The sequence below is a fragment of the Pelmatolapia mariae genome, linkage group LG9, assembly GCF_036321145.2.
Source record: "Pelmatolapia mariae isolate MD_Pm_ZW linkage group LG9, Pm_UMD_F_2, whole genome shotgun sequence".
Taxonomy (NCBI): domain Eukaryota; kingdom Metazoa; phylum Chordata; class Actinopteri; order Cichliformes; family Cichlidae; genus Pelmatolapia; species Pelmatolapia mariae.
Genome location: NC_086235.1, coordinates 27,798,389 through 27,818,483, shown reverse-complemented (window position 1 = coordinate 27,818,483; position 20,095 = coordinate 27,798,389). Strand labels below are relative to the sequence as shown.

Sequence of the window (20,095 nt, the reverse complement as noted above, 5' to 3'; positions counted from 1 at the left end):
TCCAAGCTGATGATTATTTTTATTTTCAACTAATCTGCAGCATATTAATGCAGAATTTGACTCTTGCAGCAGCTTGGGATGCAGCTCAGTTTAACTGTTTCATATACAGTGTTGTACTCACAATTTAATTTGAAAAGAAAAAGAAGCAGAATAAAGCGAACAAAGAAGAAGAGTTTTTGGAAGAAGTCTCATTTTTATTGTTAAATACACAAAAGTAAATAAGTAGCACAAAAAACACATTCAGAAAAAAATTGACACATCTCAGGTTCATCAATTTATTACAACCATGTTAACAACAAACGTGTCCTATTGACCTTCATCAAGGCATGAGAGAAAAATATTTTTTTATCAGAAAAAAAAAAACTTTAATAGTAGAACTGTTGGGGCGGGGGGCATTTTGAAAGAAAGATTTAACAAAGTAAGCATTAAAGATGAGGCATTAGTGGTTTTATTAGTCTTACAAATAACTTAGATATTTTCATTGTCCATTGTAAGGGTAAAGTATATTTTAAAATACACTAATAAACAATGGATAGAACGATACAAGAGAGCACAACACATTGTAATAATTTAATTATTGTAGAAGACCTGCAGTCTCTCTCATCCACCGTCCACACTGCCCTGCCTCAGCCTCCAGCCCTTCACCTCCTCTGCTCCTCAGGCCTGAAATACTGTTAAATCTGGCTACTCTGCTCCGGATTTCACTCTTTATTTGTTCATATTAGAACTCCACCACACTCTGGACTCTCTGTTCAGTTCAGCTACACTTCCTGTGCCAACAACACAGCCAGCAACCCGACGGTTCTCCACACCTTCCATCACACACTGACCCACCCTGACCCACAACATCCATCCATGACCCACTCAGCCCTGCAGTAATTATTCATTTTTTTATCTAACTGCAGTCTCCTATATATCCATCTACCAATCGCATCTCCCTAGCTGTGGCACACTACATAATAAAAATGTGCATAACAGATACATGTTGCTAGGAAACCAAGCATGCCACAAATTTTTTTTATCCCACACACTGGAGAATTCCTTATATGATGAATAAACACATTATAGGAAAAGTTCAATAGAATTCAGTTAAAGGTTTGATTTATCAAGCAACATATCACAACAACAGTCACCTCAATGTGCTTTATATGTAAGTTAGAGACCGTACAATAATATGGAGAAAACCCCAACAATCAAATGACCTTTGAGCAAGCATTTGGGGACAGTGGGAAGGAAAAAACTCCCTTTTACCAGGAAGAAACCTCTGACAAAACCAGATGCAACTGGCTGAGGGTGAAGGGAGGACACAGCACAAAAAAGATATGACTTATGAGATGGTTTATTTTAACAGAGTTAAGGGGTCAAAATAATCTGAAAAGTAACTAGTAAAATATTGACCTACTGACCCCAAGTTTTCAGATGAACTCATACCTCTTCTCGATAGTTCATAGTCACCACTCTGGAGACGTTTTTGTTTTTTTATTTGGCCCAGCTTTAGCCTGCTTTAAATGACTCTACAGTACAATGAGTTTACTTCTGGTTTGAGGACTGAGCTCCACTTCATAGCTTAAAGGAAAATAGATATTGACATCTTGGCTGACAGCCATGAGGAAATGCTATGCTTTTGCTGGGCCTTCATTTATCTCAGAAAGCCTCTTTCGCTCACATTATTATCTAGCATCTGTGTTCCCTCAGCTAGCTACCATACAGCCGCCGTTGCCTCTTTATGTCTCTCGCTTCCTCCGTCCATCAACACCAAATCACCTGTTGCTCCAGACTTCATGTCTTAGCCATTTCTTTACCTCCATGTCTTTGATCCTCCTCCTTTAGTTCATCTCTAGCTGACACCCTCCCAGCTTGAGATTGCCAGGTTGAGGAGCTCAAAAGAAATTTTTATCAGTTGGAGCAGAAACTTTACTGTGCTGGAAGAATCTGCTTCAGAAGGCTGTAAGAGCTTTGAAAATTGTGCATACTCGATGTAAGGTTGTTTGGACAAGAGCATCTGAGTCTTTGGTACCAACCTGCAGCTGCAGAGAGGTGGAGGCAAGCAGGCAAACACTGACATACGCCTGCACAAACTAAATCCTGGTATGATTTATTAGCGCCACCTGTCCCGGTAAAGTATTTAAAAACTCAACAGAGTCCTCGTCTTATTCTCTTGCAGCTCATGCTGTGACATCTCCATTTGTAAACCTCTTGTTAACGTCAGTAATGAAAGCAATACTACTTGAGTGGAGCATTTAGTATTGACAGTCCAGTACCCAACATGTACCAGTCTGAAGCCAGCTGTCGTGGGTGTGTTCCCCCGTGAGCACTATTAATATAGAAAGTTACCTCCCATCCAATTAATCTGATATTCCCAAATGCAAAAACTTGCCCAAACACTACACATATGAACCGTGAAGGTAAAACAGAGAAAAGAAAGAGCAAGTTTGAAGGATTCGGCAGTGCACAGGCCACAGGCAGAAAACATATCGCTGTAGCAACTGCAGAGCATAGTGCATCGTATTTAGAGGCCACAGCTGTGTGAAGTCATCTGTATACAGCTACTGGCAAAGTGTCGCCACATCTGTGTTCTCTGTGACAGTGGACAAAAATGGAGATTATTCTTGGATGGTGAGACCAAAGTGTTGTGAGCAGTAATGTACCCCGTCAATCAAGGCTGCCTTAATTAACTGCTATAAAAGACACTTGGTACATTTTTAATTTTTATTCTTTTTTTTTTATTTATTTTCAGGGTTTTTTTTTAAGGAATTCATTCCTGGTTGATTTGTTGACACCTGTAGTTACTGTTAGTGAGAGCAAGGATGGATGATTACTGCAAGTCACAGAACTCTGGAGGCGACAAAGGAAGCTGCTGCCTTTATAATAAAGACGTCAGTTACAATGTAACAAGTGTAACAATGTAACAGTTACAAGGTAACTGTAATTATTCAAAAATACATTTTTCTAATGAGAGTAATGTCATGTTATCTGAACTATAACGCAGCATTTAATGAAACACCTTGTCTCTACCAAAGCAGTCATTTTTCCCATGAATAAAACATTTAGCATTACATGCTCATTTCATTCATATTCACCTATTTAAGACGTTTAGGATGTAACCTAAAACCACTGAAACCCCCAATTCTGAGATAACAGGTATCAAAACAGTGGTTATTAACTTCCTGTGAACCCGGGCTTTCTGCTGCAGGATCACTGCACACTTACACAAAAGGGGGAATTTGACATCTTTTGAGTCTTTTCTTCCAGCACAAAATGATTCAACTGACCACCGAATCTTGAGAGTCTGTCTTCAAAAGGAGAAAAATAAATACCCTAACTCATATTCACAGATTTATTTCAGTGCATTTCTAACATGACAGGTGCACACAGCCCTGTATCCTTGTCCTGATACGTTAAAGGTTAGACACAATGTTCAGCTCTGACACTGTCCCACAGACTAATGAAGGAGGCGTGGGAATCGCTTTAGGTTGTCACCAGATCAAAGTGGAATTAATTTTATTGATTGACGAGGTATTCTCAGTGATAAATAGCAGAGAAATGTAGCTGATCAATTTTCTAATCTGTGTCCCAGTAGCTGCAATACCAGCAGTGTGAAAAAAAAGTCTTTAAAGCAGATTAGAAATAAGCAAGATGACATTTTTACATTTCTTACACGATCAGCTGAATGCAAATTCCAGTGACAATGCACTACATGCATTTTATGTTGTTGTAATTTTAGAGCTGAGGTACAGCTTAATAAGTTACCTATATAAACACAGATATAAGTTCATATAGATTTAGTTCATACAGATTTCCTAAATGGTGAACTTGAAGCGGGCCGTAAATTACAAATTAAAAATAAGGGGGCACCTTTATAACACTGTACACTCTTAGACTCAGTATATCTCACTAAAGCTCATACTACACCCCTCAGGAGAGGACAGACTGAGGATTAGACTGCAGACCAATGTCAAAGCACACAGGGAGGAAAAACTCAACAACAACACAGATCACCAGATTTACTATTTGAGTAACAAAGAGATCAAATCACGAATACAGTCCTCAGTCCTCCAATGAAACACTAGATTTAAAAAAGGATCAACACTGGCACAGGCTCCACACACTCTGATAAACACACCGAGCAGTAAGGTTTTACATTATGCAGCCACCAAGTGTTTAAGCTGTCCACCCAGGGACTGATGGTGACTATGAAGGCCATATCCATATAATTTTCATACTCATCAAACCATTCAGTGCCCTGAGGACAGGGGCTTTGTCATCCTCCAAAAAAGTGATTTTTATAATGATTTACAGCTGTCATTCCTTTAAACCATGCTAGTAAGATGCCCCACCCTGAATACCACCATATCACCTTACTGAAGCGGTTACTGGTTTTCTTTCTAGTTTTTTTTTTTTTGTCTGATCCCTTAGTCCAGAAAAATCACATCAGTTACAAAGACCTTGAAAAGTGAAAAAAGGAAAAACTGTGTCCATTGTGTGTATATGTACACTTTTGGGGTTAAAAGCAGAAATTTGAAAACACTTTAATACAGTTTTGTTTTTGAATGAAAGGAGGGTGGTATGGGGAAGCCTAGAGCTCACAGGTTGAGACAGGACACGGGGAACACTGGGAGACTGGGAATACAGCACAGGTAAGCACAGCATAGCTTAAACAATCTGAGGAGAGACTGAACAAAAGTCGCAGTTTGGCCATTAGGAACACGTGGGCGATTGAACAATGGGGCGGAAAATAGAGTGTAGAGTTGTGATATATGTACTGCAGGAGCCTGACTGGTAGATGAGTCACAGGTGTGCAGGTGAGTCGGGAGCAGGAGAGATGGGGGAGCCGTGAGAGAGCGGACAAACAGGCGACCGAGAAGAAACACAGTGAAAGGTAAAACCGCAGAAACACTGGGACATCAGGAGCACAGGTGGGACCAGACATTTCCACGTGTAAAGTGTCTTTTACCAAGTACAGCTTCTTTTCACTCCCTTTCAAACCTCCTCTGTCTTCTCCCTTCAGTGCCTACCACTTGCACATACAAATAACTGGATGAAAGAAGGATGGATTTTGACTGCTTAGTCTCTGTTTGCTGAATAGCCCCTTTCCAAAGACAATCCAGCTTAAACCTATTGTACTGGACTTTCATAAGACCCCTTTTTTATTTTATTTTTTTAATAACACAAACAGCAAAGTGTTTGCCTTCTGTTGTTCCCCATCTGAAGTTGTTGCAGCTTAAGCAGAATTTAAAAAGAGGGCAGCCTATAGAAATCTCTGTAGGCGTAGTTTGTGTGAGGAGAGTCAGCCAGGTGAAAGTGCAATCTTTGCTTTTGAGATAGTGCTTTCAAATTATTGCTGATGTTTGAAGCGGATTGCTATAATGAAAAAACCTTTCCCGGGTCAGCTGGTAGTGACATACATAAAATACACAAGCATAAAATGTAATTCAGGTTTTAAACAAACTACAAAGGACATCATTCAAACCTCTGAACAGTCATGGGGAGTGCATTACTTTTGCAAAACAGTTTCTTATGATAATTATATTTAATTTTAATCAAGTCAGCTTTTAGCTTATTTAACTTCCACAGTGGTCAGAATTAGAACATGTGCACAATGACCACTTCATTAGGTACACGTGTCTGACCACTCATTAATACGAATTTCTTACCAGCCAATCACATGGCAGCAAGTCAGTTCATTTAGTCATGTAGACATGATCAGTGCAACCTCTGTGCTCATTTCAGTCAGTATGGACCAAAATCTCTCATTGTTTCCAGGACCTTGTTCAATCTACTGTATGCCATGAAGCAAAAGGGGGTCCAACCCCTTTTAGCATGGTGTACTTAATGAAGTGTCCCGTGAGTGTATATCAACATATTCTCCTTCTTGCTAAAAACAGCTGATGCTCGTATTTACTATATGCATACCAAAACAAATTGTAGAAACAACGGATTTAATAGCAGAGCATAGTTCTGTCCAACTACAGGATGAAGTACACTCAAAGCTTCTTGCACAAAAAAATCAAGAGCTAAGCCACCGTTTCACTGACACTGAACCCACAGAAGGTGCACGAGCCAATCCGTTCTTTTTATCACAGGCCAGAGAAATCAACCAAGTCCACAGATATGAGGAGCAAAGCGACAAGTGACATGAAAGATTTTATCAGCAGAACAGAGGACAGGAGGCACCTCGCCTCAACAAATCCTTTTCTCGTTCTCAGGGATGCAGCAACATTCATTTTTTACTTTGAAAGATGACATTAACACGTCATACAAAATGGATCGTGTGTTAATTTCCGTTCGTATATATAAAACTGATTTGACTGAAAAATATATGTGTTTACAAATGGTGTACTCTTTATATTGCAGCACTTGCAGGATTTCTACTATTAAGACCAGGTGTGTCTTTCATACATATGTGTGTGCATTTATGAGAGCAAATGTGCCAGGCAATAGCTCTCCGTTATTGTTCTGCGTAAATCCAAATCTAGTTCAATGGGAATTTTACCTAATTCACACACATACACACACGCACACACATCAAGAGAGATAATGCAGCCATTTTTGATTCCCAGCCTGATGAATAAATATAAATACTCCCATACAGATGATAAACTCAAAGGCTTTACGGGCATTACATTAAAATCTCAACACTGTCATTGAGTGTGCAGTCAGACATTTTTCAATCTGATTTCTCATAAAACCATCTTATCCTCACGCCAGTTTTTTTTTTCCTAGAAAAGGGATCTTAGTGCAGAAACCAGGCATATCAGAGACATTTTTCTCTTCCTCACCGTCCACCGAGCGCATTCAACATTCATGCGGTGACCCATTTCATTAATGGAGAGGGCCTTTTTCACCATGTCTCCTCCCCTTCTTCTTCGGCTGCAGTCGTCCTCATAATCGGCCCTCCTGTCGGGGTTTCATGACTAATCTGCTCATTGACCTCTCGTTCACTCGCAGCCACCTCCACCACACTGATGATTCAGTAACCGGTTTGAAGCTAGGGCAGTTATTGACACTTGCATCAGGAAAAACATTCGGAAAAAAATAAAGGGCAAGTTTAAATACATTTCTGTCTTTAACTGTAAATCATCATGCAGGCATGTGCAGAAAATGTAGTTGTGTTAGATGGTTGAAAAATTTAATTTAGATTTGATTGTGACCAGATTTTATGTGTCATAAAGGCCTGTGTTGGGCCATCAAGTCTAAAACTTAAAACCACAGCCCTTGACCGTCTGTGCTTCGTAACACTCACTGTGTTGCTTTAACATGAATGTGTTAGAGGTTATTTTTTATGCCATTCCTCCCACTATCTGCAAGTGACTCTGCAAAAATTAATTTTATTGGCACTGAATTAAATTCACCCTTTTTCCATTTGTCCCCATCCCCATCTCTGTTATTCCCCATATCTCTAGGAAATACATTCATATCGACTCGGTGCGTTACCTGAGTTGCTGCTCAACAGTAATGTTTAGTGCATGATTGGCCAAGCAGCAGGGATGCCGCATGCATGCAGTGGCAGCATGTATTGAATTTTAAAATCCTTCCAGAAGACATTAAAAAATAGAGTAAAGTATTTCAAAAAACAATTTTTTCAGGATGTAAGTGGATGGACTAAGATACTGTTTTGTCTGGTAGGGTTGGCTCACAAAGCAGCACTTTTAAACAGTATCCACACATCATTGTAAGACAGCGCCTACTTACAGCTACATGACAGTCCCAAATAGTCTCTCAGAGTTATTGTTATAATGACTTTCTGACTTGAAAATAGCAAATGTGAGACTTTGCAACAAACATGCTAATAAACTAAGAACTTAAGGCGACTGAGACGCTCATTATGACCTCATTGAAAGAATGTGATGATTAGTTCTACAGTGGTACATAATCTGAAATAGCAAAAAGAGTTTTGCTTCATTTTATCAGTCAGACCTCCCACCGAGCTAGCCATATCGGCATAGGCGACATGAGAAGAGAGCCTCGTCAGTGAAGAAAACACCATATGGCTGTATTTCCCCCTCACAAGCTGGAGCAGATACAGCATTTCTAACAGAGGGAGAACTGTTGACAGCGTCGTCATACTGTTTCTGTTTGTCAAAATCACCTCGATCGCAAATAAATACACACAGCAACAGCGGCGTGTGCATTTCTGTGGTAAGATCCAAAACCTCCCCGAGCAAGATATTTGATTCTGATCTGAAGACGACAGGGAGTGATGAATAAAAACTGCCTGATAATGGGATCATTGAGACATGAAAAGCCATTCTGAGCGAGTTATCTTTTGCGGAGGCCAGTGAATGTAGGTGCTCATTATGTATTGCCATCTGATGGTGCTTTAGCCTTCAAGCAGAATGGGAATGCACAATAGAGCTGCAACTAACAAAAGAGGAGGAGAATGCATTCAAACAAAGAAAAAGTGCCATATGGAAGGTTCCAGATTTCAGTTCTTTAGGAAGGTACTGTAACTTTTTGCAAGGTAATGACTGAGTGATGTTTTGGGCTAACAGCTGTGATTGAAGGTGATTGTGATGTTAGGTGATGGGGGTTAGAGGCAAAGCATATTATATATTTTATTTCTCAGCTGATTACCACCATGGGAGCATAAATATTCTTTTATCTCTGGTAAATGATTTCACTTTTAGAGCAGTTGAGATAATTTGGAAATGATAATAATTAACACTTTGCAATATGCTGTTTAAAGTTATAAACATATACTGTATGTATTGTGTGTGTTTAACAACTGGTTGATTGGATATCTGAATGTGAAAACCATTTATAGCTTTCAAATATAACAGAATTAAAGAAAACCAAGATTGCTACTGTAGTTAATAGATAGTTCAGGTAGTCTATAAAGTCAAGTTCACCCACAGTCCCAGCAGGTCTCTTATATCAGTGCCAGCCCACACCAGCAAGTACACCATTGGCAGACCTATAGCTGTTTAAGCTACATTAGACTGCCCACAGTGTCAGCACATCTACAAGCCACTTTGCAACCCACTTCCATTCTAGCTTTTTTTAATCATGTCTGGCTTAATAGATGCCCTATCTATTGTCACTGGTGCCGAATCTGCTCCGTGCTGGGGTTTTGTGGCTGCTTTCCCTACTTCCAACTCTGCACGCACACACATGGAAGTGTGGATAGCACACAGTGGGAAGGTGTACTATCCACACCATGCCTTCCAAATAAAAAAGAAGGTCAGACCGCACCAATGCAATCAATCCCCTTCAGGTGGTAGGTGTATCAAGCGATTTCTTCATGAATGTAAATACTGTACAGATGGTTTACAACAAGGTGGAGACCACTGGTTACACTCAAGAACGGGAGGTTAGACACCTAAAAGAGCCTCCACAGCTCTGAGAAAGATTCTTTGGACATATGAAACCTAGATGAACCTGGTTGATGGGAATGATGGAAAGAATAAAGTATGGAGAAGGAGAGAAACAGCTCACAATTCCAAGTGTAATGCCAAATATGGTGGAGGGTTCACTTCAGTCACATTTTGGCTATTTGATTTAAAATCTACTGTGGTAGTGTACAGAGGCAGCAAAAAAAAAAAGTGTTGTTGTTTTTTTACTTTTGGATCTAATTTTATACATTTCTGCACATTTTTTCCACCTAAATTAATTATTATCAGAAAAAGAAATCCTAAATAGATAAATAAATAAATACTAATAGTTATAACAATAATAATGTGCAAGATTTTTGTGAATATTCTGAGTATTTTTTTCGAGTCAGACTTTGGCATGATTTCCACTGACCAAAGAGCGATTACAGATTTCAGCTCATTGGTTGTGTGTCTGTGGTGCTGAACGGACAGCTCCCATAAAGTGATCCTAATAGCATTTTGCTTGTGTTGTTCAGCTGTTGTTTGTAAAAATGTCCCTTTTTACTTTCATTTCTTTTTTAGTTTTATCTAGAAATACCTTCTAATACAGTGCCCTTGTGTGTAGATTTGCAATCACAAAGCAGAGTCAGTCAGATAGTTATATTTTGATGTATGGCTCAAATTATCTACTGCTCACACCCACTTTGTTCTTTTACTTCTGGCTCATTCGGGAAGCTGTGCAATCCCTCATTTCGCTCACTGCAGATGATTGCGCTACAGGTCTTTCAGGGGATTTTCTTTTTTAAGAAGTGAACATAGTAACCACCTGAGCTACTAATGACCCTCACCCCGGATAAGGAGCAAAGTGTACTAAGACTTAACCCCTCTGGAAAACTGTCAACATTTTCTGTAATTACACCTGCTCTTTGGGTCTTACCCTGGTTTCAGATTATGGCCCCTAGCGGGTGTAGCCGTGTGAAGTGTCTGCTCCAGACACCGGGATTAAATAACAAAGAAGAGTGTTGCCAAAGTTTAATGGATAGTGATGTTAGTAGGAAGCAGTGAGATAAGACTAAACAAGGAAAAGTGGGGTGTTTTATTATTTTCTGATGCTTTTCTTTTTGTTGTATGGTTGCAGATTGACTCTATATCACTACAAATCATCGTTACAAATGCTTGCTTCCTCTCTGTCTCTCTCTTTCTCTCTTTCACACACACACACACACACACACACAAAAGCAGTCACCCCTCGCAGTCTGCGGACCCAAACTGATCAATGCTGCAGTGTCTTTAGGGAGTTACTTCTGTCCAGGGCTCCAAGCGCTAATGTCTCCTATGAAATGACAGGATCAGCTAATGTCGCTTCTCCACCTGGCCTCACCTCAAACTGTGTGTCTTCCCTATGATGGAGCTTTCTCATGCCTCTGCGGTGCGTTTGCTGTCGCTGGGTCCACAGCCAGTAGTCTTTAGCTGAGCGCAGTATCACTGAGGCCCAGCATGTCGATTCTATTGAACTGGCCTGGCGTGTCACAGGCAGTAAAGACCTCTTGATTGACTCCTGCTTGGATAGCATGTCCAACCCCATACATTAGTAATGCTGAGGATTCGATAGATGGATGACTCGGGCTGATTGATGCAGGCAGGCTCCGCATTTACACTTTTCTGCATTTTCAGTGGATGGGACAAAAGGAGAACCACGTTTGCACAGCAATTGTAAAATATACTGTAAAGTTTTCTAGGCGTCATATGGATTGTAATAGATTGAGTGGTTTAAAGAAGTATTTATTGTCAAGGTTATGTTAGTCTGGCAAGATCTTATTGTTTTTTCATATTTAGAGTGAATAATGTTGAGAGTATTACGCAACAGAAAGCAAGAGCTGCTCATCCACTCACCAAAACAACCACTGAAATAATTAAAACTCCTGCAAATTTCAAGTTCACAGGCTCCCCACTGTGTGTGCCACTTCAAGACTTAATTGCCTCCTTAAGCGTATCACTTGTCCAGTATTTATTATCGTAAGTCGCGCAGCCAGCCAGTGCAACTCGCTGTTATGACTGTAGCTTGCACTGCCCGTTCTGGCCTCACATCATTTTCTGAAACATACTTTGTCTCCTGCTCTCTCCTGCTGCCAACTGTGCGAATAAATTAAAAGCAGACTAGAAGGTAACAGAAATAAATGTTTAATATGTTAGAAAATAAGAATAAAAAGATTTCCACCAAATCGAAAGGTGGAGGTCACAAGCACTCGGGTTGTTTAAAGCTGGGTATTGTGTTGAGGAATTCAAATCGACGTGTGAAGGCATTTTATGTTCAGCATCGCTCCTGTAAGGTTAAACTGCGAACGTATTCACGTAACAGATCTGTAAGGTCTGCTCGTTCATCAGCTGTGTAAATGTATTCTCTCATGCAAGTTAAACCCGAAAGAGGCGAGGAGTTCAGTGAATCTGCCGTGATTTTTCTCACAGCCTGCACTTTTCTCTAACCGTCTGCTTTCTAGTGAGAAGAGAGGGAGCGATGGGGAAGGCGGATATAATTAGGGGGGAGGTTGGGGGCTGAGGTCCATCCCAGGAGGGCTGTTGCTGAAATCTCACTTCTTCCACTTCCCACAATGCACCGCAGGCCGGGAGCAGGGGGGCAAGAGGTAGAAGAGGCAATTAGCAGGTAACACGTTAGCAGGCAGGCTGATCCATTTTAACTTACTACGGACAGCAGCTGCAAGCTTACATGTCAATGCAGGATATTACGATAGATGCACGTGTGTGTGTGTGTTTGGGATGAGATCATGCGGGACAAATATATTGTACAATTTACCAATCACACATTTATCAAGCACACACCCCAAGACCTTTTCTCCCAGCCATTCCTGTTTTTCAATTTCATTCTGATTACACATCATTAAGCTGTACTGTCCTCTGATCCAGCTGCCCCTCACCCTATCGCCTGCCCCCCTACGACCCCTGGTGTGTTGTCGCTCATGTACAGCAGACACTGAATGCAGACGCGCTAAAAGAAGCATTTATTAACCGAGCATTTGACCCAGTTGGCTTGAGTATGAAAACACCTGGCCGTTTGATTGAAATTTAATTGCTTCACTTAGTTAACCCACTTAAGGACCGTGTTGAGTTTAGTCTGCTCAATTTGTTGGGATCAGCAGCTTTGTGCATCGGGGATGTTGTTGCTTGGATTGTGGATAATTACTATTAATTAGTGGCTGATACTTTTGGCTTTGATGCCGCAACGAGCAAAATGGAGCGATAGCTGGGAATGAACTCGGCTGAAAGGAATTACGCAGATAGTGGCTGAACCAATGGAAGGGATAAGGGTGGTTTTCCTGAAAACAACGGCTTTGTGTTGCCTTGTTTATGTTTGTTGTTGCTGCCGTCATCAATGGAAAGGCTCCAATATGTCGTCGGCACCCCCAGTGTCAATCAGAATCCCATTACTGCAGAGGTCATGGACAAGCTGCTGCAGGTAAGTTAAGTCTCAGCGGGCTGCTCTGCTGCACCGGAATAAAGGGGGGAAAATAAATTTGTGCCCAACAGTATCTTCTATTTCCAACATTTCAAGGAAAACTTTAAACCCTGCTCAGATATAAGAATATGCTCGCTCCTTTCTCTTGGACAAAATGGAATCAAAACTTCAAAGTTTTTTTCCATCCTGTTTTTTTTTTTTTTTTTTTTTTTTTTTTTTTTTTTCTGCTTCTTCTTCTTTTTTGCCAGTCTAGCAATTTGAGCTCACAGCCTCATGGGTTATTTCGTGAATACATATCAGGACCTTTAGCTCACAGGTGGCTGGCACACTCAATAATGCCTTGAGCAATATCACTTTGAGAGCACCACACAAAAACAAAGATGTCTTAGGTCCATGAATATTTATTAATGGGGGAGACTGGAGCTAAGTAAAAAAAAAAAAATAAAAATGACAGCCTAATAGGTGGAACGAGGAGAGAGAAATGAGGAGAATGATAAGGTAGGAGAAAACACGCCAACAGGAAACGAAGACACAACATTGTACTCGTGGGAAACCCTGGAGGAGATTTGCTATTAAATTGCTGTTAAATACAGTTTTACTTGGCTCTTTCTCTGAAGATGTTGTTGCTGGTGCAGCAGTGAGGGAGAGTCCCCTGGTGTTCGCATTCAGGAGCCGATGTTGATTGGAAGCACAACAGCACTGGCGGGTATGAGGCCCTGCGGGCCTCACTGGCGGCCTCCATCATTATGCCGACGGCACTATCACTTCTGGACGCTGATTAAAATGTTGCAGATGTTAAAAGAAGCTGAAGGTTAAACCGCAAAGGGCTCCGTGTGAAGTCATTTCACACCACATTGCCTATCCGCTCCACATACACGCACAGTAAAAATCAGATTTTTATAACAGAGTGGGGAGCAGCTGCGCTGAGCGGCACTCTGTGGGACCCGATTCTGATCTTGTCTTGATTTTTAGCTGCGCGTGCACGTCAACTCAACTCGAGGCACTTTTTCTCAATCAATTTTGCTACGTCTCAGTGTCGACTGGGTAACGCTGTGATACGTTTAAGCCAGTGTAACAAAAGAATTTCCCAGTCAAGCTCAAAGCTCAAAGTGGACTCTTAGACGGGCCTCACATGGGTGACTGTGAAATGACAGAGTTTCTGCTCTTATTTCTTTTTTAACGCTTTTTTAATCTGTAACACAGAACCGAGACAACAGAAAGCTTTCTGACAGATGCCATTACATGAGTAAAAATTCAGGAAAATATCACAAAAACTAAGAAAAGCGTGCCAACACCAAGCCCATTCTTTTCAATTGTTTCCCAGTCCACAAAGCAATAGACCCCCACTGTTCCTCATGCAGCTTATGCCCCACTGGGGCTCTAAATGCATTGAGGAGTTTGGTATCACTGCTCGTGGTGAGTTAGCTGGATATCTTATTTACTTTTTCCTGACTCAATAGTCCTTTCACCTCCATCATTGTATGGTCATGATTTTGGAGACATGACGAGGAGCTTAGTTTTTCCAGTAAAGGTCAGAATGAAGCCACCACTCCTCTGGATTGAAAGTAAAGTCGAGAAGGTTTATATTAGGCACATCAGTATGGGTGACTCCTGGGTTAATAGCATTAATAGTATTGTGCACCTATTTATCAGGCAGAAATAAATAGACTCATTTCAGGTGGTTGTAATGCATGTCAAATCTGAATGCTTCCAGTTAATCATATCCATTTTGGATGAGCTTTCACATTTGTAGTTTAAAAAAAATATATAGAGATCCATGAAATTAGCTTTTGTTGTCTTAGAAACACTAAAGTTGTGGGTGTCAGCCTAATTATTATGCACAGCCTTTTGCTACAGTGTAACCTGAAAATGAGACAACCAGCATAAGGTAGCAGCGGCTTATTAAAAATATACCTGACATCACGAGAAATAAAAGCTGTAGCATTACTTACCGAGAAAGCTTTTTCACACCTTTCAGTTTCTGTGCCACTTGCTCAAAACAACAGATGTCCCACATCAGAACTTTTGTGTGATTTAAAATGATACGATATGCATGGAATATTTGAAATGAATGTGACTGCGCTAGTGTTGCTAAATTACAAAAGCACACAGTGTGCTCCTCGTGTTCTTGGAATGGTGTTAAAAAGTGAAGCGAGCTAGCCACCAAAAAAAAACAAAACAGCCAAATAACAATGCTGGCTTATTATTTACAGGTTTCATGGTAATTAGCTGTAAATGATATAATTTGCAGCTGGTGACATTTATAAGTGAAATGCGGGGTTCTTGACAGTTTGTCTTAAATACCTTCATTAGCTCTGCAGCATTTCATTTAGGAGTGCGAACAGCAGGTTGGTGTATTTCCAGGGTCAGAGACAGTGTGTGATTTAAAACTGCGCCCTTTTAGGAGTTATTGTGTTTATTTATGAGTCATGATGTGGCAAAGCAGGATGGGCAGGGTGAGAGAGGCCAGCTGGTACTGAAGTTTCTCACTAACAGATAAAAGGCCAGTTTATTTCCCCTTAAATTTTGCCACATTTGTAAGGAAAATGTTTTAGTAGGTTGAGCAGCAGAGTTGAGTCGATGAGTGGTACCCATTAAAAAAACATGCTAGATCTTCTCTGCCAATGCCAAACAGCTTATTCTGTGACCAACACAACCACATCACTTGCAACAAATGCTGGTTGAAGAATGTAATGCCACCCCACAGCAATATGTGACCAGCATGCGGAGGAGGCGCCAGGCTGTTGTGGGCATTTAGTGGTTCTTCCACATGCTACTGAGGCCCCTCTTTATTAAATGAGTAAACTGTTAAACAGCCACTCTGTTTCATCAGCCTTCAGTCATCCAGACATCCAATAAATGACACCAAACAAGCATCTACATCAGAATAAGTTGTTTGGAATTGACAGAGAAGATTTAGCAAGTTTTTCATGGGTACAGCTCATCGACTCAACTCTGTTGCTCAACCCACAAATGCATTTTTCTTACAAATGTGACAACATTTAAAGGGCAACTGTGGCGGGGCGGGGCCTGCGGTACCGTGCAGGGAAGGCGGACGCACCTGCACGGCATCCGCAATCACGCCCCGCCGACTTAAATATTGTACTGGGTCCTGTGGTTGGGGTTGTTGTGGTAATGTTGAGCGGGCAGTGGGAGAGCTGCAGCTCTGTGTACATTGTGAACAGCAACCGTGTGAGCTAATAAAGAATGCTGCAAAGCATGTTGATGTCACCGGGTCTGCTGTGGTCATTCACAGCAATAAATAGGCTTTCCAACGGTAAAAGACTGATTACCAAGAAGCGTTCTTACAACAAAGGAATAATCGACCAAACACAAATTTTCTTTCTTTTTCTGTACATTTCCTTTGATTTGAGAAGAAAGAAAAGACATTTGTAACGGACTCCCAGTATGCTGAATGAAACTGCACTTTAAAATGATTGAGACAGGCTTGAACAGTGGCATTTTACCTGACTCTCAGCATTTTTCCTCCTCTCTCAAACTAAACAAATACAGCACCATTAATCTATGGTGAGTCATGCCTGTTACAGCCAGTGCAGGCAGTGGCTCGGGATCATGGCAGGTACTCTTTAAAAACAACACGGTTATGCTTGACGGTGATGATTTTGGGGAGTGTGTCGTGCCACCTTTTTCAGCATTAGCTGTCAAAATAAAAGTAGTGATTCTATAAAGAAAATGGACAAAATAACAAAACCACCGACATAACACTGGCGGAACCTGAAAGTAGAAATGTAGACAGCCATTGAGTATAAAAGATTTTTTTTAATCCTTTAATCCACTTGTGGGCAGGGAATATTCTCCTACTCCTACTTCATGTTTAAATCAGACTATGTTAGAATGCATTGTCACCAAATTTTCACAGCTCATCTCTGAGAAATGTGGAAACATTCAGTCATGTTGTTGTCTGCAGCAAAGGTCTAAAAATTCAAAGTGCTTGACTGAAGCTCATAAATTAAATTAACAGATACACCCCCCACCCAATACTCATCTAGCCACAGCAGAAAATGAATCTGCTGAGTTTATTGTTAAATGGATGTTCTAGTGAGCAGGATGTGAGTGAGGATTTAGTGCACCTTGAGGGAGTCCCTCTTTCCAAACTGAAAATGTGCTTCTGAGATCTCATCTCATATTAATTTGTCATGGAGAAGGTAGTGATGCTGTTGCTCCACGCCGCCCTCTGGCTAACTCCGAGGTATTCGTCATCTTTCGGAGCTGCGAGCCTTTCGACGTCTTCAATCTCCAAGTGCTTGTTTCGCAATTTAACTTAGCTTGTTTTCCTCGGCCCTCCCTGCACCTCTTTGTCCCCCTCTCCCTCCCGATCTTCTCGTGTCCATCAGCTGTGACCTTACAACAATTACGCATCCTCCAGTGGGACAATTAAAACCGAGCTACCTTCCCGAGTGGAGAGGGGGAGAAAAAAAGCGGAGGAAATAATGATGCCGGATTCATTCGTGCAGTCGCCTGCCTTCTTTGAACTAGCAGTTCTTGAAGTTGAGAAGGCGACTGTTTTAGCAGCTCTGCCTGTGTTCCAGTGCCACTGCTATTCAAGGACACGCTGCCCTTCAACAGCATTGTCCAACAAAATAAAAGCCGTCTGTTCTCTATTCAGCACCGGAAAATTCACTCATGTTGACGTGCCTGTCCTCTTTCAACCCTGCCCCTCCTCTGCTTTGACAGGTGCAAGTGCAATCTTCACGCCAACAGCTGCGTGTATGACAAAGAGAAGTTGAGCTGTGAGTGTGAACACAACACCACTGGGCCCGACTGCGGCCGCTGTAAGAGGAACTACCAGGGGCGAGCGTGGAGTGCTGGCTCATACCTGCCCATACCCAAGGGCACCGCAAATATCTGTGAGTACACGCACACTCGAACACAAGCACACCTCTGACGTGTTGGCTAATTAAAAAGATGGATGACATGGCAGTGTAGGACTTTCAGGAGGTCTTATAGATCTCAACAAAATAATGGAAAATTTGTTGAATTTGTTTTTTAAAAAATGCATCTACAGAGACAAGTGATAAAAGTCCAGTCCTAATTATCAGTATCCTGTGTGTCCTTTTAGAGAGTTCAGACGGTCGTTACATTCAGAGTGAGATGCTGAGCTGTGGCGTTTCAAAGCAAAGTGAAGCAATTAACAGCATACAAAAAAGATGTGTGTATGATTAGTGACGTTATGTTGAAGCAAATGTTTCCAGACCAGAGTGCAGTCTAGTTAAAAGACCACAGTGTAAATAGGATGTTGTTCTCTCTTCTACAGCTCTGTATTCTAGAAAATGTCCTTTTCTTGACCGCTCTAATTAGAGTGAAGTGAAAGAACCTGCACTACCTCCTCTGGAAGCTCGTTATACGCTGATGCAGCCTGTGCAAAAAAAGAATCATTTTTCTCCCTTTTTTTAGAGAAAAGTGGGTAGCGCTTTATAAAACGAGTGTAAGTCTCCTGTAATTAACACTTGAAATTACAATGTAATTTTAGTTACCTACAGATATTTAAAGCTACGTACATTAGAACAAGGGAATAATAAGTCAGGTTTTTACAGGAAACAAAGAAATAATTATACTGTAGGTAAATATAAGTAGTGTCTAACTTTAGGTATTTTACAGGAAAGGAGACACAAATAATACTGTTTAACTACTGCTTAAGTAAACTGAAGTACTGTGTAATTTCTTGGTAATTTTGCAGAGAAACAAACAGTATTTCTCCAGCTTATATTGCACGCACACTCAACACTTAACAAGTACGCTTTTTGGATATGTATACATCTTTATATAATATTCATTATGCATGATGATGCTCTATTATTGAACTTTTATTTTACCACATAAATGTGATAAGGGCCGTTTTCCCTTACTAACTTACAAGAAAAAGAAAGCAGCAACAAACAGACTCTGCAGGACTGTGTGATCTTTAAATGATGGAGTCAACATTGTTGTCTTTTACAGTCACTGTCCAAGCATAACTTTGAAAAGCAGTGTTGAGGAAAGTATTGTCTGCTGTCCTGTAAAATACCTGGAAGTTTAAGCAAAGTTAAGTCACTCCAAACAAATTATGCAGCACTTAAAATTACTTATAGAGTAATTTGTGTCTTCTTTTTTGTAAAAAAAATAAAATAAAATAAAAAAAAAATAAAAAAATAACCCCCCCAAAAAACTTGAAGTTCCAGTACTTAAAACTACTCATGCACTACCTAAAATTACTAATAAAATATTAACAGTGCAATTATTTCTTATTATCTCCTTATTCTAGTGTGCCTACCTTTAACTATTCATGCGTAAATTAATTACAATGTAATTTCCAATAAAATGCATTGAAATTTCATGTAATTACAGCACTCTTAGTCGTGGGCCATATTATTAAGTACTACTGGACAATGTTAGTGGAATTTATTTAAAGGAGTTTGCTGTTAAATCTTCTATATTGTTCCAAAAGAGGATTACAGGTTTAACTGTAGTATCATCTGGTATCTGTGAACCTTTCTTAACCTGTCCACAGGTGACAGCCCTTTGAGACTTGGATTAGTTTAGTAGCTCTTGTGTAAACTCATTTTCTATCACTTTTTTGCTTTAATTTAAGAACGAAACTAAACTAGCAACCAGCCCAGGGCGGTAAGTAAAAAACCTGCCACTTTCAGAGACACTTAAATCACCTTTCTTCCCTATTCCCAACGCTCAGTTTGATATCTGACCATGTCTGCTTGCACTCAATCGTGACCATGTGATTGGCTAATTAGAGATTTACTGTCAGGTAAACAGGTGTACCTAAGAAACTAAATGTACCTCCTCGCTGATGAAATTCTACGTGGCGCATTGTCAACAATAAAGGTACTGATGAGGTTTTGCATCACCTCTGTAGATGTCAGACTTACTGGCCTGTAGATTTCCCGTTAACAGTGTGTGCCCTTTTTCATACTTCTTTCCATCCTTCAGGCAAAATTGATTTTTCTTGATTATATAAATCTGTGGGAGGTTCAGCAACCACATTATTATTTTGCTTAAAATTCTAAACTGCATTACAACTTTATTAGTTATAGACTTTTATTTCTACTAAAACAGGAATTTTGAGAAGTTGCAATAGAACAGGCTGCTTACAAAGTTATGTAACATTAGGCTAAATACAAACCAACACACACGTGTGCTGCTTTACTTTTTCATGCTTTTGAAAAATTACATCTTGGCTGCATCGTGTTGTTCAGTCCTGCTCAAAAGATGCAAGGAGTTCATAGCGGTCAGTAGAACTGCATTAGTCTGGCCCTTTAACCAGGACTGTAGGGCCAAGTTGGACCTGACAGCACAGCTC

The 20,095-nt window shown here is 40.5% G+C and overlaps 1 protein-coding gene across 6 annotated transcripts in view; it reads left to right on the top strand.

Moving 5' to 3' along the window:
• The window catches only part of ntng1a (netrin g1a), a 119,728-nt gene that overhangs the window by 67,967 nt on the left and 31,666 nt on the right, over window positions 1–20,095 (top strand). For all 6 annotated transcript variants that reach the window (XM_063484041.1, XM_063484045.1, XM_063484044.1 and 3 more), the window contains exon 4: window positions 17,479–17,651. In XM_063484041.1, coding sequence (XP_063340111.1) covers window positions 17,479–17,651 — 173 coding nt within the window. The remainder of the gene's footprint in view (window positions 1–17,478; window positions 17,652–20,095) is intronic.